This window comes from Python bivittatus, unplaced genomic scaffold (assembly GCF_059951505.1).
Source record: "Python bivittatus isolate LINGU-HERP-01145 unplaced genomic scaffold, Pbiv_v1 ctg000330_np1212, whole genome shotgun sequence".
Classification (NCBI taxonomy): domain Eukaryota; kingdom Metazoa; phylum Chordata; class Lepidosauria; order Squamata; family Pythonidae; genus Python; species Python bivittatus.
This window is the reverse complement of record NW_028277058.1, coordinates 28367492-28393362: the sequence shown is the minus strand read 5'-3', so window position 1 is coordinate 28393362 and position 25871 is coordinate 28367492. Positions and strand designations below refer to the sequence as shown.

At 40.2% G+C, this 25871-nt stretch overlaps 1 protein-coding gene across 2 annotated transcripts; it reads left to right on the top strand.

The window, feature by feature from the left end:
* The first annotated feature begins 18379 nt into the window (after window positions 1-18379).
* Window positions 18380-25182, top strand: DUSP6 (dual specificity phosphatase 6). Of its 2 annotated transcripts, XM_088141876.1 has the most exons (3): window positions 18380-19432; window positions 21075-21512; window positions 23687-25182. In XM_088141876.1, exons 1-3 carry the CDS (start codon window positions 19024-19026, stop codon window positions 23992-23994), a joined length of 1155 nt encoding a protein of 384 aa, XP_087998002.1. In that variant the 5' UTR covers window positions 18380-19023; the 3' UTR covers window positions 23995-25182. The 2 variants fall into 2 exon arrangements, with proteins under 2 accessions (XP_087998002.1, XP_087998003.1); XM_088141877.1 differs by lacking the exon at window positions 21075-21512.
* The last annotated feature ends 689 nt before the right edge of the window (window positions 25183-25871 follow it).

Here is a 25871-nt window from a genome sequence, read left to right as displayed (position 1 = left end):
AATATCGTCTCACCTGATATCCAAGGGATCCCTACCCTTTTAGCTTTCCAGAAGACCTTGAAGACCTGGCTCATCCCCCAAGCGTTGGGGTTGAGCTGGGAGGTTGTTTGGTCTAGTACCTGGGCGGAAGGATGGTTTTGTTTTTATCCTAGTTTTTATTTATTGTTGTGAGCCACCTAGGATCATTATATGAGATAGGCAGCCATAAAACTTCTGTAAATCAATCAGTCAGTCTCCATACTTCCAGTTTCCTCACTGCAGAAACAAACACCCAAGACTTGAAAACCAACAACTAGCGATCAGAGGACAAAGCCACTCTTTGTTCACACCTGAAGAATGGGGGGATGGTGGCAAGTCACTACAGCATCTAAATTAGAAGGGAGTTTATTGAAAAGAAGAACATAGAAAAACAAGGGGATGCATCAATCATGCACGCAGAATTCTAAATAAAATTAATAAAACCAGTATAACTAAACTAGTTACATGTTACTTGCTTGAACAAACTATTCTTGAGTTTCAGAACACAGGCAAACTGGAGGGTTTGGAAAGAGTATTTTTGGCCTCTTCTCATCAAAAGAGCAGACTTACTTTACAGATTGTGGAGAAGGAGTTTGCTGTGCCCAGTCAAGCAAAAGTTTCCACCAGTGATATCACAAATCAGAAAATTACTTGGTGGCTGAATCCACCTTTCTAAGGGTAATGTCAAAGGCACTGGTTACTTTTTAGTAGGTAAAAAAGATTATACCGAAAAGCATTTGGGAATTAAAAGAGGAGTTCTCATCTATTCAGGTTCTCAATATGGGGCCAAATTACTAGATGAATGGACTTTGTCACTGCATCCCATTTATACTGATATTTTACAAATGTGGAAAACTGGTGCTAAAACTAATGAGCACATTGAAAATAACCTGAAACAAATTGTACTTTTTAAAAATTAAAATGATTTGGAATGCCAAATCTACTAAAAATCACCCAGTTATTTAACGGTAGAATCTGATCATTTTCTGCTTCAGTTCTATATCAACAGTAATTTTTCCTGGTTTCACTCAAGAAAAATTCCCAGTCATACTGGAAAGCAAGAATATTGAATCTAGGCTTTTCTGCACATAAAATGATGCCTTATATTCCAGCTTGCTTGGATTTAACAAATGTTGACATTTCACATACAGAAACCAATTAAAACTATGGATTTCCGCATTTGTTTCTAATTTATCTGAGTTAGCTTTCACTAAGCACAAATGCCATTATGCTGAAAAGTACAGATGCCTCTCACCAAGATTCATGTTGCCAGGTTTTGCCAGAATAATCAATAGAAACATTTTTTCCTATTTCCTTATCTCTTCCCAGCCTTTTCACCTCCAAGGCCTCTCACTTGGTTGAGAATTCTTTTCCTGTTCACCATACATGCCATTTTATTGCCCAGTGGATGTTTTCCCTTCAAAGCTCAGAGAGACGCCTGGCTTGTTTTTTTTCAAATCCTATTGGGATCTCCCAGTGTCTTTTCAGGCAAACCATCCTGTTTTCAAAGTTCCGGTTTTCTTGAGAGAAATTATTTTTAGATATTTTCAGCAGGCTATGAATTAACGTTTTGTAAAAACAATGTGGCCTCCCATTCGTCTTTCTGTTCAGCACAATAGGATTCTCTTGCTGAATGGGTTTTAGCACATTCTGCTTTTAAGATATATGGCAAATTGTAATGAATATATATGAATGTTATCTAACAGGAGGAAGCCACCAAATGTATATAATTTTAAAAGAACTGGATCATAAAGCCAGCAGGAAAATCCTTGGAGCATAACAGGTCATGACAACGGATACACTGCTGTGGAAGGAATGTCTAATATCTATATTACAAAACCTTGGGGATCTGTGGTTGACGTTACATCTACATTTAGCCATAAAGAGATTTGGTTTTGTGTGTGAATCCAACCATTGCAGTATATAAACAAGATTTACAGCTGACCATGTTGTGTGAACCTAATCAATTGTGCTTCATTCTTAAGCATTATTTTGAATGAAGCAATTGTGCTACATTCTTCACCATTATTAAACAAACCACAGCTTAACATAATGTGTCAGTGCTTCCATCTTCATTTAGAGTTACTATGTCATTGGGAACTGCAGCTTTTCCCAGCCTGGGCACAGACACACAGGAGCCGTGTCAAGAAAAGTATGATTACAACATTACATTACAATAAACGATTATGGCTAATAAAACATTTATTAAATGCAATCCAACACAATTTTAAATGGGAGACATAAAGCACACAGTTTAATGCTGCCACTAGAGTTAATCGGACTTCTTTGTGTTTAATTTTGGTTAGATGATGACTGCAGCTTCTACCCAGATAACTATTTAAATGTCCCTGATATTCAAGTCATTCACAGTCACCTATTTCAACATAATCTCTTGAATCTAAAAAAAAAAAAATTCCCCCATCAATGCCATAACAATAACAGTAATTCTGGTCTTCCATTCATGCAGCTTAAGAAACTAAGCAAATTTCTTCAGTGAACAGATTTAGATGGATTTTTTTTCTGCTTCCACCTGCCTTATTTTATCATTTTGTTTAAAATCTATTTATGTAACATTTCAAATTAATGCTCCAGATCCATTAAAGGATAATTCCAATATGGATGTCTTAATAATTAAAAAGGCAATCAAAGTCTGGCTCCTTTGTACAGAGGTATGTGTGTGTGTATGTATGTATTTATTTTCATGAAATGATAGTCCGACTGAGACTTCTGATTTTATGATCTTGGATATTATTTACAATATGTTTGTCACCTTTAAGTCAGATTTATGAACTGTTCTTTAATGGCAAAGATTGTTATACCAAAATAATTAAATAGTACTAAGAGGCAAATATATGCCTTCATAAATAATTTGTTCTAGCAAAAGGTGCCCAACTGTCAGAGCCACATACCACCACCTCCACACCTTGGATGCTTCCTACAAAGCCCATTGAAAGGTAGCTGCCAAGTTACATTTTTTAATGTCACAAATGAACTGATGATATATCATTTATATTGAATGTAAATCCTTCTCCTGTCTATTCCTGGCTCTACCTATGTAGGAGAATGTGGATCGCTGCTCAAAGTCCAAATGTGACTCTTGAATGAACAAAGGTTATGGACTGCTGGCCAAGGACATTCTCAAAGGGACTGCCTCATGGCATTGTTTGTACAAATAGTGAAAACTTTATTTCCATGATGAAAAAAGACATTCAGCAGTATGCAGTTCACAACTCTGAACAATCTGCTAAACAATAGAGTGAAGTTACAAACCCCTCAACTGATCACTCAGATCTTGAAGTCAACGCACCCAGCTAAACAGATAAAATCAGACCAGTTATACTTCCAGCATAGTGACAAAAGGCTGATAGCATCTCCCTCTTCCAAGAGCCCAGGTTTTATATAGTGGGGGGAATTAGTAATACCAATTGAGAGTCACCAGGAAATGGAAAATACATGAATGTTGTCTTATGTCTGTGTGATAATATGTGCATATCGCCAACTTTCAGTGAGTATAAATTGGCATGGCTGCACTGGCTTGCTTCCCTCCTTTGTGCCAGCCAAGAATGAATGACACTATGATTGTGCTGTCAGCTGCCACATATTCTTTCTCTATCTCTGATCATTACAGACTGACTTCCTGATCTGATTTCTCCTGCCAATAAACATACTTGTGGACTGTTGAGAGAAGCACTTAAACACGCACACACAGAGCAAGAGAGAAAGAGAGAGATTATTAAACTGAGCAATGTCTTTTAAAAAGGTTCTTGAAGACAGTATGTCTTCAACAGCTGCATTCAACCCCTGGGCAAGCTCATCCATTGACATGATATGCTGATGATAACCAAACTTAGATCTGGTTGCCCCAGGTCAACCAAATGATGCTGCCAAGTTTTTTTTCCCAGTGTCTAGAAGCTGTGGGGGTATGAATAGGGGAGAACAAATTTCAACTCAATCTTGACAAAACCAAATGGCTCTGGGTTCTGGTACCCCCTGGGTCCAGACATTTTCCATATATAGTTCTGAATGGAGTAGCACCTACCTAGATAGAGCTGGTGTGCAATTTGGGAGGTCCTCTTGACTCAACAGCTCCTGCCCAAAGAGCAAGTGGCAGCTGCAGGCAGAAGGGCCTTCACACAGGTTCATTTTTGTGCCAATTGTGCCCTTTTCTGGACTGGAAAACCCTACTTATAGTAACTCCTACATTAATAATTTCCTGTGTGGATTACTATAATGCTCCCTACATGAGGCTATTCTTGAAGAGCATTCAGAAGCTACAACATGACCAGAATGTTGTATTGGCAACTGCATGGTCAGTTCTGGGCATTTCATAATTTGTCCGTATGACACCACTGAGTGAGCTGCACTAGCTTCCAGTAAGCTTCCAGATGCAATTCAAGGTGTACATGACATAGGGCCAGATTACTTGCAAGATCACCTGTCTTCAGCTGTTTGATGTTTACCCCTGGAATCAACTTGATGGATAAACTCCAGGTCCCTTCTTTTAAGCAATGTCATCTTGAGTTGTTCCTTCATTGTTGCAGTGCATACCCTGTGGAACAACAGCCCCCTGGAGATCCAGATGCCCCTGACCCTGTTAGCCTCCTTCAAGGCATTAAATATATTGATTTGATTTGATATTTGATTTGTATAGCTGTCCATCTCACCTAAATGACTCATGATGATTCACACCAGTTAAAAACAACATTCCAATAAAAATAAGTTAAAAACCAATATGCAAACATATAAAACCATCAGTAACTACTATAAAACAAAAATAACCATGGTCAGCAGCAAAATCCATCCTTGTGTCAAGCTCAACAAAGCCATTGTAAAAGCTCAGACCCACAAGCATGGTGGCAGGATTAGGGCCAATCTAAGTTCCAGGGGAATGATGTTCCAATGGACAGGTATCATGGCAGAACAGGGTTCTCTTCCTGGGTCCTATCTTTCGTAGATGGAACCTGTAACATATCTCTCCTGCTGGTCCTGATAGGATGGGTAGATATAACCAGGGAGAGGTGGTTCTTCAAATAATCCAGTCCCATGCATCCAATGCAGCCTGCGGAGCAGAGGAATGTGCTGATCAAGGAGCACATGTAACTGCCCACACCACTGTATTTTGTACCAGCTGCAGCTTCTCGATGCTCTTCAAGATCAGCTCCTTAAAGCTTGTCAAAGTAATCCATTCAAGAGGTGACCAGGGCACGAGCGACTATGAGCAGAGCCTCCCAGTCCAGGAACAGGAGCAACTGACTCACAACACAAAACTATGCAAAGGCCGTCTGGGCCATGACTGCCACATGCTCTTTGAGCAGGAGCCATGAATCCAGGAGAACCCCCAGGTTGCACACCAGGTCTGTTTGTGGCAATCCCATCCCATCCCAACCAGAATCAAAGATGATAAATCCCTGGAACCTGCAGGCCTCAAAACCCAAAGTCACTCAGTCTTGCTCAGTGGACATTTGGGTCAGGATGTTAAGCAAGCCCTGCTTTTGATTTGTTTGGTTGTGGTTTCTTTAGTCATTATGAATATGGAATGTTTTTTAGACCTTAGGCATGTGTTATATTGACAGTTTTCAGTTGTTTATTTTAACAAATTGTGTTGGTTGTCTTTTGGATTTAATCTTCTGCTCACCACCTAGAGTTACTGCTTTTAAATGGGTGGCCATATAAATTGTATATACGAACAAACAAATTCTCAAAGCTTTTATAGCTCATTCTGTGCAGCTTCAACCAGGAGCATGAAAGCATCTTCCATATTTGGGCTTATTGGTTGCAGGCAGATCCCCAGATCCATTTGTCTGGCCCCCAGAACTACCTAGGATTAGACCAGCAAAATCTGAGATAAGCTGCAGAATAAGAGTGATATGATTTCCCAGACAGCTTGGCAAAATAAGAAGCAAAATAAATTCAGATTGGCTTCAGGCACCTATTTTTATTAAAAACAAATCAGAAATTCTGCCAAAATGGAAAGAAAGGGCTGTTTCCATTCCCTTGTACCTCTTGAAACCGTATGCACCAAAAATGTATACATTTGGGTAAAATTGTTCCTCTTTATTGAAAAATGGAATGTAATATAAGACTAGTGCAAAATACATGAGATACTTTTGCTCCACAAGGGAAGGAAAAACTTCCCCCCAAAATTCAATAAATTATATTCTTCTTTTCTTTATGAAACATTGCTGGGTAAGCCATATTGTGATTTATTTAGCTTTGCTTTAGTATAATACGTAAAACCAGCTATGTGGTTTGTAAAACTTGGCTTAAGGTTTAGCATGTTACTGCACTCATTTAGTCAGTGAACCATACTTTACAGTAATGTGAACCTCCTGCTTTGGATTCCTATAGTCCAACAATTAGTCCTTGTATATTTTGTTCAACCACTGGGAGATCTTAAGTTCTTTCCATTCATAAAACTATCTAAGCAATATTCTACATTCTAATGGGACGATAGAGACTTTGCAGTACAAAAACCTGGTCACACAGTGCTTTACTCTTTCATGAACTATGGGCAATTTCAATTATATAGACTCAAGGGCTTCATAGAGAAAACTACAGCCTGCTGGTAACTCAAAATAATTTCCACAGCTTATCCAAAAGCAACATGCAACTTCTGGTTTTCCAAAGTTACAGTACTGAGAAGGTGAAAAGACACTTAGTAGATATAGTCAGATTGCTGGATAAAAGAACTGTCAGCAGCAAGGTGGATGGACTCAGTTACAGAGGCGAGGAGTGCACTGTTTGGAGACCTGAGAGAACAGGTTAGGGACAGATCATCATGGAGAAATCTACCTATGTGGTCACTAGGAGTTAAAAACAGCTTGATGGCACATAATCAAATCAAATTTAAAAAATCAGCTGAAGGAAAAACAAAGAATACTGGCAAATGAATTTGTAGAAGGCTAGAACTGCAGCAAAGTTAGAAAATGGCAGGTTTTTCTTTACAAACAACTTAGGAGCCAGAGATTCTTGGCAAGGCAAAATATCTGGAATAATAAAATCGTAATTAGGAGATAACCTAATCCAGTGCTGCCTCAGTGCAGGAAATTCAAAACAAATGCATATGGATGCTAGTTTCTGGTTGAAGACATTCAGTGAGCAAAAGACTCATTTCCATTGGTTTGTAATCCTAGGAAGTTTCTACTAATGTTCAGCCATAATCTATCCTCCTGGGGGACCTAATCCTCCCTTCTCAAGAAGCAGCAGACCTGTCCAAGTCCTCTCCTGTATGATTGCCTTTTGAGTTTTGAAGACCCTCAAAGGGTTTCTTTTGCCTAGATTAAACTTATCCAGATGGGGTTTTTTTAGCCTTCCACATAAGCTCTGTTGTTCATCCACTTTCATTCCCCTTGAATGCACCAATTCAAACTTATCTGATATCTAGTTTAAATGATCGCAATTACAAGTTAATACAGCACTCAAGATGAGTAGTACAACATTTTGTGGAACAGTGGTTATTCCTGCAATTTTTTTCATGTGACTAGACTGACAATATGTAGAACACGGGCAGAGTTGTATTTTAAGTCTGATGAACAGTGTTGGAAATCATGTTAAACAGTCTTAAACCATGTTTTATGAGTAATATAAATATATCTTTTATTAAATGAATAGATCTGTAACTGAGGTACAAGTAAGATCAAGGTGAATTAAGTCTTCACGTTCACACCAACTGCTTGTTGGAACATTACTCTGGGTCATTTCCAGTTTAGTTTGCATTCAGCAACTTCCAGTTAATCCCTATATCCAGGTAAGAGCAAGCACATAACCCAGTCAGTTCAACTAGCAATAATATAGCTTGATGTTTACTAATTAGACATCAGCAGACATACAAAAGAAAAAACAAAAAGAAACAGTTAATTGGCAAAAACAGGTTAAAAGGTAAGCAAAAGTAAGTAGAGACAAAGATATGAACAGGCAAACGTTTACAGTATATTATCTATAATTATCAAAGGGCTCAGAACTTTCCAGAGCCACTGAAAACAATATTATGGTAAATTAGCATAGAAAGACCCAAAGGAAGTAGCTTTGGTTATTCCAGCATTAACCCTTTTATGTATACATAATGGCAGCAGAATAGATATGAAAAGTAGGACAATGGGTGATTGATCCTCTATTCTGCGCCATGAAGGAAACAATTTGTGAATGGGGATGATGTACCCAAATGATGACTGTTAACCCACTGAGTATGCTCACAGATGTTCATTGCTTAATGGCGCACAGGAGTTTAGAAAGAGGTGTTATATACTGAAACACATCTGCTTCTAAATTAGGTTTTCCTTCCTTCCTTCCTTCCTTCCTTCCTTCCTTCCTTCCTTCCTTCCTTCCTTCCTTCCTTCCTTCCTTCCTTCCTTTTCTCCTGTATTGCAGGCCATGTTAAATATTGCCAATTGATAGAAGGAATTATTTTTAAAAGAGAGGAGGAGAGCAATATGGAATGAAATAACTCCTTTCATGTGCAAGAAATATTGAAATGATTAATGAGGAAGAAATATTAAATCCAAGTTTATTAGAACCTGAAAAAAGAAATAATTTCTCATTCTGATAGAAAAAGTACATCTGAAAAGGCTTGCCTGCTCTTGTATATTAGACAGTAGTCTGGCATGGCACCTCACTGACCTTTCTACATATCACTGCAATAAAATATAGACAAGCCCAGACAATCCAATTATTAATGTTGTCATTGGTTCACGTCTGATAAATGAAATGTTGATTTGGGCTGGGTGGAAATGACAAGGGCAACCCACTTAGGAAACATTTCTTAGGCAAGAATTCATAAGATTAAACTGATATTTCAGTACATTTCAATCTGTTGTTCTGCTCTAAAACACTTTACTAAAAGACGTCTCCAAGAAAAAATTGTTCCTTCGATGTTCCATTTATTGGTTATAATATATCCTGCAAGAAAGTCATCCCTTATTCCCATTTGGCTATTTAGCGCAAATAGCAATTCCCAAAGATGGATTTGCTGGCTGGGAAATTTGGGATTTGCATGCCCAATGGATTGAGAGCTACTTCATGATGTAACAGGGAAGAACAATTCACTAAAATGACTTGCATAGCTCAGAACTCCCCAGGCCTGCGGTGTAAACGCCAGACAGGCAGACTGTAAATGCTTATAAGAATGCCTTGTTCTTTGTTATAGTGATATCCTGCCTTTTGTAGAAGAATTAAGGGAAGCATCTATAGCTCTTTCCATTTTCTTCTTTTACAGCAACTTTACAACAAGCTTATATAGGTGTTAATCTCAGCAATCTACTATATTATTGTCACCCAAAATGAAGGGGAAGAGAAATAATTTTCTTCTACTTTTATACATTCTGTATAAAATGTTAAATCTAACTATTAAAGCTAAAGCAGGATGTAAAAACATTCTAATTTGTCTTCATATTCAGCTGGAATATGAGTGTGTGTGTGTGTGTGTGTGTATATACACACACACATACATACATACATACACATACACACACACATACATACATACATACACATACACACACACATACATACATACACACACGTGTGTGTGCGTGTGTGTGTGTAAGACAGAGAGAGAGATCATTGCCAATGCTTAGGAATGAGACAATGATTTAATACATATGTGATAGACATCCAGACAGATGATAGATAGATGAAATTGCCTTACATTCAAAACTGTCCATCCATCCAGACCATTTGGTAACACCACTTCACCATGGCTGAAGCTGAAATTCTTTATGTCAGTTGGTACCCAATCCTCTTAATTAAGGATGGAGGGATTGAACCTGAAAGCTTCAGCAGACAAACTGTGCTGTCTTCCATGGTACTGAAGCATCTTCCCAAAAAGTATCTTACTTCTTGCTTAGGGAATTTTGAATCCTTGTCCTAATCCAGACAAAGTGATGAACAAACAAAGCTGGTTGGTCTGTTCCAAGCAATGTGAAAGACTTCAGGCCAGGGCAGTTGCTGTCAGATTTCAGACAATTTTGTGTATATAGTCCTGTTTTAGCTCAGAGGCTCCTTTGGTTATCCTAATGGATGGCCTATGTTTGATGACAGATGAAAGGTTCTGTTGATTATCCTACTCTTCTCATATTATATTCTGGATATGATGTCCAGGTGAAGTTTTCAGGCACCATGTGGCCGGAATTTCATTCTTACCTAGATCACTGATTTGAGATGCTGGTTTAGATCCTTGGTGTCTATGCTGTGGGACCTTGTAAGAGTCTATTCTTCCTCCCCAGTGACATTCGCTGAGAGAAGCCCTCTGGAAATTTGGGGCCAGGTGTTTATAAAGAGTAAGGAAGATGATCTTGACAGAAATGTGCAGAAACTGTTACCTAAGCAAAATGGACTGAAACATAATATTTGGAAGCAGCCCAGGTAGACACCTCCCTAATTCACTGAAGATTAAGGAGGAGGAAATACAGCACAATCAGACTTGCAAGATTCTGTTATTATAACCAGTCTTAATTCTGTTATTAAAACCAACTAAAAGTAGTTTTAGCTTTTCCATGGGGTTGATTTCCTGGTCTGGCCCTTAATAATTCCTTATTAATTCCTTAATTAATAAGGAATATGATTCCACAAATGGTACTGATCATACCAAATGCTAACATGGTTTATGCAAACTCTTCTGAGGAAATTATGGTTTATTTTTTGTAAGAAACCACTATTTGAAACTATGGTTGGTTGCTGATTTGCAAACCCTAGCTTGATTTAGATAAGGCTTATTGCTATATCTGAACTCAAAATTCACTTTTCGTGATCTGCATCGTTCTTCAGGGCTCGGCAGAAAAAAATGGAAAAAGCAAATCAAGAATTGCCTGAACAAACCATCATTATTTGTTTCTCTGAAACAGTGACTAGTGAATTCCTGGCTTAACTGTATATGTGAACCCAGGCCATAAAAATCTTATTTGCAGGCATTCTTCAATATAGTATATATTCTTAGAAAGCTCTACTTCTTTAACAGTGTACGGTGCAAAGCACACATTTAAGTTTCTCTTACAGTTTTTAAAATTTATAATACAGATGATGGTACCAATGGATATGGCATTTTTAAAATATACAAAAGCTGTTTCCTGATGTAAAGAGAGGAAATGGAATAAAACAGAGACCAGATAGTTCCACTTTCACAGTGACTGAAAATGAAATAGGAAAAACTTTTGTTTATTAAAACTCGATGCCTCTGCCTCATGAATTTCTCTGAATAGTTTTACTGTGGTGACTAGAAATGAACCAGAACAAGCAATAAAATCATAAAATGTATTTTGCAGCACAATACTCTCTATTTATAATGTTTACATTGTGTCTGCCATTGTTTATGTGGCTGAACGGGCACCAGCTCCTGCATAAGACAGCTTTTGCTGGCTTGGAAGAATTCCAGGATTTGCAGAAGTACAAAAATATATAAAACAAAACAAAAGAAGCAATTTCTGGAAAAAAAAATGGTTTACTGGTGCCATAAAATGTGCTGTTGTGGGAAAAGAGAAAAACTGAATGGGAAGAAAATGAAATAGAATCTCATGAAAAGAGGCAGGGATGACGCTTAGCAGTCTAATGTTTTGCTGAGGACTCGGGGTGATAAACTAACGTTTTATTGAGTTTCCACTTGAACAAGTATCTTTTTCTTTCCTCAACAGAAGGTGAATTCAATTTAAAATTGTCAGGAATATAGGCTAATTCTATCTCTGTGTATGATTTCCAGACTGTTGATATGAAATCTTTCTCTCTGCTACTTGGAAAATAATTTTGTTATAAAATAATATATTAGACATTTTAACAAAATAAAATGGGTGAATAGTTCAATGTGTGTAAAAACACAATTTCTACTCTATAATACTTCCAAAGAGTTTTGAAGCCGGCCGTACACTAAAACAGGCAGGAAACACAACAACCCAATCAGTGTTCCCCCTCGTCACTCAACAGGAAAGTGGCAGCAAATGCTGTTCAGTCAGTGCCTGCCCCTTTCCTCCCCAAGCTAAGCTGTTTCTGGAGTAACAAAGTCGTCTTCACACTCCTATTCCATACAAAAAGAAGGAAATGTTGTTCTGCGTCATATGCTGTACATGTTGGACTACCTTGTAGAAAATTTCAGTTGCTGATGTGAGGAAAAGGTTGCCTAGCCATCAAGATTTCCTTCTATGGGCATAAAACATCCCACTGAAAGCATAACACCGTAGTTTTACAGCTAGTCTTTTCCTAACACTGTAACCATGATTGTGGGTTGCAGGATATAACCTCTATGGTGGGGGATGGGGGTGGAAAGTTCAATGGCTGACAAGCATGGCAAAGTAAGAGTTAATACAGATTGCTTACATAAGCAAGAAAAAATGAATCCAGGAAGGTGGGGATATTGGGGCGGGGGAGGGATTAGGGTAACCAGGATTGTGAAATCGATAAGGAAGAGACTAGAAAGTTTAAGATTAGATTCAGTATAAAGTTGCCCTGGGTATCTAGTTCAGAACCTCACATTTTGGCAGGGGAAGGAAGGGGAAGGAAAAGTTTTCCACAAATGGCAAAATGACCTTCCCTCAAACCTTGCAGAGCTCCAATATTGCACATCAACCAACATATGTTCTGCAACTGGAATTTCACCTCAACTGATCCAGAAAAAAATTGGCTTAACTGTCCAGGAAAATAACATTATGGGAACTAAGTGACCTAGTGCCAATGCCAAGTTAGCATGTAAAGGAAGTCTGAATTTTGGAAAATTTAAATATGCAAACATTTTGTCCAAAAATTAGCTCCCAGTTGGAAATTCCGGGTGCTGCAGTTCCACATATCTGGGAAGTTCTATAGAGGAGTAAGCTGAGATGCATATTCACCACTTTTGAAATAGCAGACCAAGCCTTTGCAAGAAGTGCTCCATCTTTACCCCTTTACGGTCAATTATCTCTGACTCAGCTGCTTTGCTGTGCAGAGAATGTGAAAACGTTAGAAGTAAGTAATAACTATTTAACAATTTTATCTGAAAACTAGTTGAAAATGTCACTTATCAATGTTCAGAAACAAAACAAATAGCCGTAGCCACAAATCTAAGTGAAGTGATGGGAGAAGTTTGTAAGTATATTTTAAAGTTTGTATATAGAATAAAATGGCCCCACAAGTGTGGGGAAGAGGAAGTATCAAATTTAATCCATCATTATGCAATGCTTGAGATACTTATCCATGATCTTAACATAATTGAGAAAAATGGATGCTTCTTTTGAGCAAAGCAGTGATCAGTCATCCTTACTGGTGACTGAAAGCATTGATAATTGTCATAGAAGTTAGATGCTACATAGTCCATAAGATTTAAAGATAGCGAAAGTTTTTTATAAAGCCATGTGCATACTGTACATCTTTTCCAACAAACTAGTGATGGGAAGCTTATGTTCTACATATACTATCCAAAGAATTTTGTACTACCTGTATATTATCTCTCAGTTTCATTTCTGTAACTGCACAGGGCTTATGATTCGGCATTTGAATTCTACAAAGTAACTTTCAACTCCCTCCAGAAAACTTCCATGGAAGAAACAGATTATCCTAACCAGGGGTGACTCCCTAACTGCTTGGAGCAGCAATGCCCCATTTGTAGGAAACTTAAATACATCCCTAAAGTGAAAATTATGGAACCATCTATTGTAACATTTTTTCCTGCCCTGGTAGATTTTTAAATTAATATATTAATATATGCTTTTCACTGTTGTTTACTTTTTCCAGATTACAAAAAGACTCTTGATCTATCCTCCAGAGATTTCAGTCCTTAGGGATAATCATAGCAACTACCTAGAGAGGTTTGAGACAAAGGGAGCCTGGAAACCTAGAAGAAAACAAGTGTATTAGAGGAGAGAGAACATATTTTAAAGTGCTATCTAATGAGAAAGAATTTTATTATTTTCAGATTCTTTATTTGCAGAAGATTGGAAATAATGATAGTCAGCCAAACTACTGAATACGCTTGGAGGAAAGTCCACAAACAAGGGGATAATATTGAAGAAAAATATCAAAATTTTACAAAATAGTGAGCCATTTTTTAGACACTTCTGAACATTTTCATCAACTGGAAGATAGTACCCACTGGATTGGCATGAAGGAGGTAGAGAAATGACTGTGGGACTGGGAATGCCACTGGTTTCCATGTGGCTGTGATGGAGTTGGGTAGCCTATAAATTGAATGAATGAATGAATGAATGAATGAATAAATAAATGCACTTCTGAGCTGGAATCAGAGAATTTTATGGGTGAACCTTGCAAAACACATTTAAGATTGTTTTTAAAAGCATAGCACCAGTTATTTATTTGGTTCTGTCTTGTGCCTTAATCAGAACACATAGGATGATTGTAAGGCAGAGACCAAGAGTAAAGAGAACTTAGGTTGTTTTCACATTTGCAAAGCCAGTGCTAAGAAAAATTTATTGGAGCCAAACTACTTGTGATAACAAACCTAATCTTCACTCAACTACTCTACCATGTAAAGGTGAAATGGTTGGGAACCCACCCAGTTGAGTACAGAAGGTGGTGGAAATCATCTCTTTCTTTCTTGATTCTTGCTTGATTGATTGCTTATTGACTAACATGATTATTAAAACAGCAGAAGCTTGCACAGTCACTGGCACATATATATTGTGTCTTTAACCATTCAGACTTTTCATCCACAAATCTTTAGTGGTACATTTGTGGCTGTTAGCACCTATAAGAATCCTTACTTAGCCTTACCAAACTGAAAAGGCACTGCTGCAAGTGTTGCCAGATATGAAAAAGCTGTTGCAACTGGAACCGAAAAGCCAGAATGCAACGTTCATGAATATTTCACATGCCCCACTATATATGAAGTCTATATATTGTGACTTCCTCCTTGTCCACCTCCACTTGACAGAGGATTAATCACAATAAAGAACTGAACTGCATGACTGAGTTTTGCAAACAACTGCAACTGTTTTAATCATGAGACTATTTTGGTTGGCTGCACAGAGCACTCATGGTTAACCTCCAGTCAGTGAGGTTAATCTGGCATGCAAGATTACCCAATAAAGCCTACACAGCTTTCCAAAATTTATGTGACCCTTCCAAGGAAACTCTGTTCATATTCCCTTCCTTCATTCCAAAGAAATCAGAGATGTCCCCTTACTTTTTCTGAGCAGAACACCAGAAGGTAGCAAAGACAGGGCTTTTGTTTCTTGAAGCTCCACCATCTGAAACCATCCAAGCTACTGGGAATGTGTGTGGAGGACAATGGCAAGCTTCTTTTCCTTAACTCTAGACTAGAGCAACACTTTCTCAAGGGGATTTTTTTTTCAGTGCCACAGCGTGAACTTATATTTCCTCTGCTATTAGCCTCTGGAATAGCCGGTGATGCAGCAGAGGGAAGGAGTCTGGGAAAACTGGGAAAGGACGTCCACATGACTAAAAGTGAAGACAGTTGGGGTCCAGCTATACTTGTTCAGTTTCTCTCTCACACCGAAGAGAACTCCAAAGACATTGATGAATAGATGAGGCATTTTTAGAACAGTCTTCCTCAACCACATGCCCTCTCAGTGTCCTGGAGTATAGTTCCATAATTCCAATCTTGCATGTTCAATTATCATATAAGTTGAGAAATATAGGAAATGCACTCTAACATATCTCAAGGTCACCAAACTGGGAGACAATATCATAGAAAGCTTGAACCAACCAAGCCTTGTGCTGGATTCCTTATGCATGTTATTTCTTTGCCTACATAATTCACACTAACCATGGCAAAAAGGAGCCTTATAAGCTGATGGCATCACAATCGCTTCCTTTCCTAGCTCCTTGGTCATGGGATTCTACCTGCCATATTTCAAAATAAAGTTCATTTTATCTATTATTCCAGCTGCTAAATGTCCAGTCAAGGTCCAGTGAGGTTTATGCCTTTCAGACAATCCCTGACCACTTGGTGAATTGATTTACTGTCATTAGACAAGCACAAGCTGTCAGCAGATGTATACAAATACACACAAATACATTGTGGATAGATCTTGGCAATACATTCCCCCTGCTCCTTCCTCCCGTTTACTAAGGGGATTCTTAGGTTTCCTGCTTGGTATAACTTTGGTTCCCATGTGTTGTCATGTTGCCTGTGGAAAGAATATGTGTTTGAGTATTTGGAAATGAAGACAAATATAGGGCAGGGAGAGAGGAAATAATTTCTTATTTTGTTTTATGATGTTGTTGTAAATATCTTTGGCTAGCTGCAAGTTACATAAGAATTTAGGGACTTTTTACTGGGATAAAAGGATTTGGGCCTGCTTACCTATAACAACTTAAAGTCTTCCTCGAGTTGAGCTAGTGACTATGTGGACATTTTTCCACTTTTTTTTTTCTTTCTGAGAAGCTTTACAGTACTGCAGTGACTTCCCAGTCTACCCACAGCTGTGCTATTTCCTCATGGTCTCTCATTCAAGTGTCAGCCAGGTCCCACCATGCCCATCAGCCAAGACCCGCTAAGGGCTGCCACCTACTGAGATTGTTTACCTAAAGATATCTAACAATAGATACACATTACATGAATTTGCAGAAAGGAGGCTTTGGCCATCATCCTTAAAAGTGTCTTTTTAAATTGCAAACTCTGAAATATTTTGAAAATGTCACAGATAGAGGGATCTGGACAGAGATAATGCAAGGTTCTGGATTTAATGTTCTCAAGTGGTCTTTTTTAGGGTAGTAGTGGCATTGACAGCAAGACATCTTCTGAGAATCATGCATGGGTCTCCCCTCCTCCCTCCACATACATACACACACATACATACACACAATAAGGAGTTTCTTTCTTAGGGGGAAGAACAGGGCCAGAGCTAATTTATAAAAGGGGAGCAGTGAATTTGGGAATCCTGTGTCAGCATTGGCTTTAAATGCATAAAACCAGGACTGTGGCTGTTGGCGCTCTCTCTCTCTCTCTCTCTGTGTCCCCCCTTCCCCTTTCTTTCTGGTAAGTTGCACCTCTGAATCTGGCTGTAAAATCCTGACTGGACTGCATTACTGTTCCCAGCCTGCCCACCCCTAGCCCCAGTCTTTCAATAAACTGATTTTGTGACGAGATTGCAAGGTGAAAGCTCTTGCATTCTTTCTGCAGAACTGATATGGCACATAATGCCTAAACATTTCAGTGGACTTTACCTCCTTCCCACCACCTTACAAGCCAGCAAATTCATAGATGTTCCTCTTTGCAGAGTGGGAGGGGGGGCTCCTTGGAAGCCGGGCCCACCAGATGCAGAGAGACTTCTTTTCGAGTGAATGTACGTAGGCGTACCCAAGCTTTGCCTCTGGCTGCAAATCGAAGGCATAGCGGACGCGGCGGGATTTTAACGCGGGTCGTTTTCTCACTGCCTATGCGTGCTGATTCCTGAACTAACTTCCTTGTCCTTGGTGGCTTTTCGTGTTGCAAACCGGGCATCACGCAGTGAGGGAAGGTTAATGCGTGGGAATTATCCCTTTCAAAGCCAAGAACTGCGAGGAAAGCGCGCGCCCGAGCGGGGGAATCTCCCATCTCGATTTCAGGCTATGGGAACAATGGACAATACAGCGCCAGCAGCCACCCTAGGAAATGCCAAACGACTTTCTCTTTTACGCTACACATTAACTCCGGCCCACGCTTGGCTGTAATGACAAGCCGGCCCCTTCTGCCACAATTAGTATGCTTGCCCGGAGGAGAGAATAGGAACCGCAGCGCGCTTTCCTTTTTCCTGACTTTTTAAGGTCATCGGCGCTATTAGTCCTTTCAGATTCCTCGGCTCGTTAGGAAACAGCAGGAACATGTGCGTGCTGGATTTCTTAAAGAAAAAAAAAACACGTGCATTTTTTAAGGGGTTCACCAATGGAAGGTACAAAGGAAAACTACCAGGGCTCTTGTAAAAAAAGGAAGGACAGCATCTCGTCAACTCTAGAAAGATTATTTTAAAGAGGAGGGGTCCACGATCAAGGCAACTCGAGCTGCAGGATGAAACACCCGGCTGTGAAGTGCCCTTAACGAGCGCGTTTGTGTAGGGAAAACATGGAGAGCGAAAGGCTGCCTTTTGTTCTTCCTTTAATTGGACCATTTGTTGAATAATCGCTGGGCTGCTCTGCTTGAGCTTTAACAGAAGGAAACTCGAGCCCCAGACGCGCGGCTCTAGTGGCTGTGCCTTCCCCTCTCCTCCCCTCCCCGCACCTTTCCTCCTTCCTCCCGCTGAGCTGCTGTTGCTGCTTGTTTGCACTCGGCTTATCCGGAGCGGAAATTCCTTTCCGTTTTTGTGAATGACAAACTCATTAACAATTCATCAACACAACCTGTTCCAGCCGGCCGGTTTCCACGGCAACCGCTCCTTCCGCAAGCGCTGATTGGCCGAGTAAGAGAATGTATCCATTGAGACGTTCCATGTTTGTATCCATTGAGGAACTGCCTGGCGCTGAAAGAGGGGGGATAGTGTGCGGGGTTGATTAAAAGGGACATTGATCACATCAAGTGGACTTGAAAGAAAGAAAGAAAGAAAGAAAAATAGGAGGCAAAAAAACAAGAGAAAAGCAGGAGGTGGTGTTTGGGGCGGAAAGCAGGAGGTGAGAAAAGAAGTAGGAGCCAAGGCCATGAAAAGCTGCACACGGGAGCGGCAGGCAGAGCAATAACACCAGGGGCCAGCGCCGGGTCTAGCTAGGTCGCTCTAGGTTGCATTTCCTTGTGCTGTGCAGAACAGCGCTTCGGCGCATTTAACTGGAGCTCCTACTTTCCGGGAGGAAAAGAGCGATGTTAATGGACCTAAACTAAGGAGGTTCCTTGAGGGGGTCTCCGGGAACGACCAAAAGAAAGAAGTCCTCCCGGCACAAGAGCAGCACTCCGGCTTGCAGCGCACAGCCGGGCGAAGAGACGGCTCGGCTGGCTCCCTCTCCCGTAGGCTGAGCCGGACAAGGCTCCGAACGGGCTGAGTTAGGACGGACTGCCGCTCCGCACGGGGCGCGCGCCGCCACTCCATCCCGCTGGTGCTGCGGCCCTTTGGACGGGGGCGCTTTGCGGAGCTGCCCACCCAGCCTGGCCTGCCAGAGTCTTCCCTCATGCTAGATACGCTTCGCCCGCCGGTAGCCTCTCTCGCGTCGGACATGGCGATCTGCAAGACGGTGGCGTGGCTGAAGGAGCAGCTGGAGCTGGGCAACGAGCGGCTGCTGCTGATGGACTGTCGCCCGCAGGAGCTGTATGAGTCCTCGCACATCGAGTCGGCCATCAACGTGGCCCTGCCGGGGATTATGCTGCGCCGTCTGCAGAAGGGCAACCTGCCGCTGCGCGCCCTCTTCTCCCGGGGCGAGGAGGAGCGCGAAAAGTTCGCCCGCCGCTGCGGAACCGACACCGTTATCCTGTACGACGAGAGCAGCAGCGACCGGAACGAAAACACGCTGGGCGACTCCGTCCTGGGGCTGCTCCTCAAGCGCCTGAAAGATGATGGCTGTAAGGCCTTCTACCTGGAAGGTGAGGGGTTAACCAGGTCGACTCGACTTTCCCGGGATCTCCCGCGCTTTTTTTTTTTTAGATTTTTTATCCCGCCTTTTTCTTTTTATAAATAACTCAAAGCGGTGAACATACCTAATACTCCTTCCTCCTCTTATTTTGCCCCCAACAACAACCCGGTGAGGTGAGTTGGGCTGAGAGAGAATGACTGGCCCCTCCTCCTCCTCCTTGCCTCCGCCACCCAGACCCGCAGCGTCTCCTCCCCGCTCTGTCCTTGTTCCTTTACCACCAGCCCCCGGTATCTGGCCGCAAGGCGCCCTTGCCCTCCGCGGCCCGGAGCGGAGCGCTGCCAGATGGCCCTGAGATTAAAGCCTCTTCTAGGCTGCAGTCTGCAAACACCGCCCCCCCCCCCGTTTCAATCCTTTGAACTCGTTCCTGGGCAGGCTTCGAGGCAAGCTCCCGCCTCTGGAGTCCATGGATGGCCGGAACGTGCCCCTGATAGTAAAGGAGCTCTACTCCTTCTTAAGGATTCCCCTCGTAGGGAAAATCCCGACTCCAGAAAAGCGACGTAGCAGGTGGTTGCCTCTGGCGTCAAAACGCCTAGCGCCTGCCCCTTCCAGAGAGAAAGAGCCCGCTCTTGGCGGAGGGGGGAGCAGGGAGCACTCAAGCAGCGGCTTCACCTGCCTTCCCCCAGGAATAGTCCAGGCTCTGAGCAGTCAAGGTTGCCAAATCAAGCTTGCCTCCTAAATGGAATAATGTGCATTGCTTTCTAAAATTCCTCTCTTCTTAGCCATTAATACCCTTTTTCATCTAAAATATTCTTTCAAAGGATATTTTATTGTGTTTTATTTCAAAGCCTATTTTTATTGTTTCAATAAAAGATACTGGTTATATGTGTAGGCTAAGGAAATTCTTTCAAACAAAGGATGTCCTTAAGGAACAGCCAATAATTCTACTGTATCCTTGTTTGAAAAGCCAGGCAGTAATTTTGGCATCCCTAACCTCATAACATCCAGAGGTACCTTAGAGATCATGTAATCCAGTTTCCTGATCAGTGATGACCTACAGTTCTTGATCCCTATCCTTGCTACCACTGTTCTTGCTGGTTGGAGTGACGGTGGTACAAGCTTTGTATTTGAAGGTTATCAAGATGTGGGGAATTGAAACAGGGAAGGTATGTAGGATTTGAATTTTTAGCATGTTGCATTGCCTACTTAGCACTGGAGGCATGTGAGAGCCCAGATAAAAACAGCTCAATGATACTCCTGTGGTGGCAAAAACAGAATTAAGCAATTGGAAACATACTACATATTCCAGGTCTGGTTTCCAAAGTCTGAGTTAATGGTTGATGTACTGCTGCTGTTGGATCAGCTGTAATGCCTGGAATCCAGTTACATAGATTCCCTTTTACTAAGGAACAATTATAGTTACGTTCAACTTGTAGTACTGTTCTACTAAAGTCCACAGAACAGAAATGTTTCAAAGCTGTAACTAATATCTCCAATTAACAATCCTACTTTTTATAGCTGCATCAGTCCCTTTTCAATTTTCTTTCTAGTATTTTTAAACCATAACGTGTTCTGGGACTTCTGGGTCTACCAGTTATAGGACATCTAAAGGGAATTCTCTCCATTCCAACCATTTCTTTTTGTTTTCTTCCCAGGGGGTTTCAGCAAGTTCCAGGCAGAGTATGCCTTGCACTGTGAAACTAATCTAGACAGTTCATGTAGCAGCAATTCTCCGCCTTTGCCAGTCTTGGGCTTGGGTGGTCTCCGAATCAGCTCTGACTCATCTTCAGATGTGGAATCTGATATTGACCGAGATCCTAACAGTGCCACCGACTCTGATGGCAGCCCTTTGTCTAACAATCAGCCTTCCTTCCCAGTGGAAATCTTGCCATACCTCTACTTGGGCTGTGCCAAGGACTCTACTAACCTGGATGTTCTAGAAGAGTTTGGTATTAAATACATATTGAATGTCACCCCCAACCTGCCCAATCTCTTTGAAAATGCTGGCGAGTTTAAGTACAAGCAGATCCCTATCTCTGATCATTGGAGCCAAAACTTATCCCAATTCTTTCCTGAAGCCATCTCCTTTATAGGTAAGGTTGCAAAATGGTTCTTAATTGTCTTGTAGTAGCACTTTATTAGCAGCAAGCCTTCCAAAGGCTACTTTATATGCATTTTACACAAATCTTTCAGATTCCAATGGATGTCTCTTGTTTTATCCATTTATGCTGGCATAATTTCAATTTACAATATATATTGATACTTTAGTTATTCATCTCATTCTGAAATAACACTTTGATAATTTAATCCAGGAAAATGGATTAAGAAAGAGATATTCTAGGGTGTTTTTTTTCCCTGTTATTGTTTTTTCTGTTACAATTTTAGGTTTTAATAAAAATCCTTTTTATGAAGAATGACTTCCATGGTCTGTATGTGGTTCTCGGCATTTCCTTCTTTTTGTTTTTAAAGGAGCAAAACTTTGGGGCAGAATTGTACCAGAAAACAGAAATAGTCCAGGCAGTTATACTTTTTAATCTCAATTTGGCTTGATTGCTTAATCTCATTAGACTGTAATATATTTTTGTCTCTGACTGCAATCCTGTGTACATTGTCTCAGAAATATGTGCCACCAAATGTTAAGGCTGAAAACTTCTGTATACTTCTGATGGAAGTAAATCTCACTGAATTCAATATTTACTTCAGAGTAGGCATGGATAGGGCTATGTTGATTATGCTAATAGCATGCTTTTTTTAATCATTAGATCATTTTCTGTTCAAATATTAATTACAGTTTGGATCTGCTCCCATCCTAGCTGTAGTGGCTGTATGACACTGGCTAGGCAATCCTGGTTTAGCCAATTCCTTAAAGTATCTTTAAACAGGCCTTTTCTTGGGAATACTAGCACTTGAACGTATCAGATGTGCTCACAAGTAGGGCTAGACATGAACAGTTGCTTTTTCTCTACTCCTTGTGAAATGATCCAGTTATGCTGGACTTCTTTTTTCATTTTGCCAGGGCCCTTGTGTGTCAATGAATACTGTACTGTAATCTGATGGAGCTGTAGTAGTAACAAGCAGAATATAGGTAATTTGAGCTCAGAAAGAAGAATCTGTGGGATGGGAGCTGCAAATCTCCAGGCATTATAATGCATTTCTTATGACAAAGGAATCCATTTTCTAACCATGTTGACATCCTGCTTCTCTTAATGGGCTGTCCCCTGTGACTTCTAGTCCCCCCCCCTTTTTTTAAACAGCTGAATACTTTCATTGTTCAGCTGCAGTGCATTACCCTTGGAAAACCATTTAATAGACCTCTGCAACATCCCTGCCTTATAAAATGGCAAAATTATAGGGATTCTCCTCCACTTAGTAATAAACCCAAGCTAAACATATATAAGGGTTTGGGGGTGGGGGGAGGAGAGATTCTTTCTTCATTTGTTTGTTTAAGCCTCTTGGAAAATTGCTTTATTTTCTCAGTCAAATCCTATCTGAACTCCTGTATCTGACCAAGTTTCTACAACAAATGACTTCTATAAAATACTTTGCTGCTTCCTTTTCCAATTCTATCTAGAATGTGATTTTAGAAAGAATTCCTGTAGACAGCCAATAAACATGACCAATGAAATTACAAGAACAGCTCTTGTAATATATTTCAGATTAAGAGTTATTGGGGTTATCCCAGCATGTTGGGATATTCTTTAAATTAAACCCTGCTTCTAGAAGATGGGTATGTCAGGCAGGATAGGCAAAAAGAGTTCATGACTACTTTTCTATGTGCAGGACACTGGAATACCCCTCCGTTACAAGGAAGCAGTTCAATGTTCTGTGCACAGAGTAATATGCATTTTAGCCATGTGTGTGCATCCAGGCATTCAGTCACACAACTGTAGGCTGAGTGAAACAGCCCAGTAAAGATTGAACCATGTAATTTCACTATTTGCTTTTAACATTAGAGAATATTTTGTGCTTTACTGCATAGAAAGATCTATGCATGATCAGAAAGACCTGAGTTCAAGATCTGTTACTACCTTGAACTATTTGGTATGACTTTTGCCAAATCTGCTCAAAGAGTTCTTGGGAAAAGAAATCAAGCCAGTTTTTAAAAATACTATGCAAGCCTAGGCAGGAGAGGGTGCAGGAGAGTGTTAAGAAAAGTTACAACAGCAATTCACTTATGTCTCATCTCACATCAGGAGCTCATGTTATCTGAAACAGGAAACAAATGTATGACTTAATAGTCTCTTGTCTCTGTCCTTTCTTCCAACAGATGAAGCTCGGGGGAAAAATTGTGGGGTGCTTGTGCACTGCCTGGCAGGGATCAGTCGTTCAGTCACCGTGACAGTTGCATATCTTATGCAAAAGCTCAACTTATCCATGAATGATGCCTATGACATTGTCAAAATGAAGAAATCCAATATCTCCCCCAACTTTAATTTCATGGGACAGTTGCTGGACTTTGAGAGGACTCTGGGGCTGAACAGCCCCTGTGATAACCGCATGCCCAGTCAGCAACTATATTTTACTACTCCTTCCAATCAAAATGTCTTCCAGGTGGACTCTTTGCAATCTACGTGAGGGCCAACTGATCATCTGTTCTTTCAACCTTGGGTATTGTGATCATTCCACGATGCTTCTCTTTTGACAGCTGCAGAGAACTGCAACTCTTGTGGGCCCTGTATTTTGGTAGTAGCTGCCTCTGATTGAACACAATAAAGGTTACAATATTTGAAATCTGCTGTTGCAAAGTGAGGGACCTTGCTGGGTTTTCCCAGCAGAAGAAAAACACAGTAAGCTACTGCTTCAAGTTGGACAGTATATTGTGCTTAATGCACAAAAGACACTTATGCAGTGACTTAAAATTTAGGGTTTCCAAACACAGATGGGAGAGAATGAACACTATAAGTACACATCTGTGTATGTGACACTGGGAGTTATGTAATATGTGCATTTATAATATATGTTGTCTTCAGTGAAGACTTGATTTTTTTTTCCTTAATACTGATTTAGGGAAGCCAAAGAGAGATTTCAGTTCAATGTATTTGGGAATATCTGTCTGCAAAGAGTTTTGTAATACCCAGCTTGATCAATGTAAATCTTTTCAATCTCATGAATGACATGAAAGTTGCAAGAGATCAGCTTGAGAGATATCATCTCTTTGCATTCTCCAGTGATTATTACTTTTGGAGCACAAATGACTCATCTGCAGCATGCTTAATTTCATTGTAGAATTAGGCAAACTTCCTTGGTTATAAATGAATATCTATGCCTTTGAGTTTGTTTATTCAGTTTTGTGAATGAATAGTCTTTTCTATAGTTATATAATTTTTATTTTGGGGGGTATATCATCAGTTTGGTCTCATGATTTTTGGGGATAGGACCCTTGCCTTTATAAAGAATCCCTGTTGCATTCTTTAAAAAAATGGAGGAAATCATTTCTTCAAACTGAAGGATTGTACCCTAACCCTTTTTATTGGTCCAATTCTAAATATATATACATATTTTTAAAAAGTTGATAAATGCTAAACAGTGCATTACCTCTGTGCAAACACTTCAGGGAGCTTCACCTCAAATGCAATATTTTGCATTTATTTTTGTAGAAAACTGGAAGTGTGTGTGAACATTGTGTACCTGTATAAATGCAAGAAGATCTTGCACATGATTGTCAGTAAGGGAGAGTCTCAAATTTGCTAGTGTAAAGTTGGGATGTTATTCTCAATATGTAAGAACTTAAATTATTAATAAATGACTATTTTTGGTTATTGAGAAACTGGGTTTTATGTATTATGTAAGGACGTTCATAAGTGAGACCAAAAGCCAAGACTATCTTATAATCTACAAAAAGAGGAATGAAAGTTTGCATGTATTTTAGTCTTAAAAATACTTTCAGCCCAAGCCAGAGAATAACATCTGGGCACAGCTGCATTGGTGGTTTTTTTTTTTTTTTAATATACTTTATTGGAGATGTGGAGTAGATTTTGGGATGTCATTCTTTATTGCATTAATTTCATTGGGATGTGTGTTCAATGCACAACCAGGTGGGAGTCTACATCGTTATATTTGGGCAAGAGTGCATACTTTGAAAGAGAATTCTTTTGAAAATAATGCAGTGATCCTTGCCCCTGTGATTGCTGTTTACAGCTAGTGTATTGCCTTCCCTGAAGTATGCTTTGTTAAGGCCAATTCTAACAAGATTGTTAGAAGAAAAGAATCGGAGTGTTTTAGTGACTCAAAAGCTGAACATTAAACAGCTATGATGCAACTGAAGTAAACGCAGTCCTAGACTCCATTAACAGAAGTCTTGGGTCAAAATCAAGCCATCAATCTTTCTGTCCAGTGTTGATCAGACCACACCTAGAATTTTTCATCCAATTTTAGGAAGGAGAGTGACAAACTGGAGTGTGTCCGGATGAGAGCAATGAAGATGATAGAGGGCTTGAAGAGAATCATTAAAG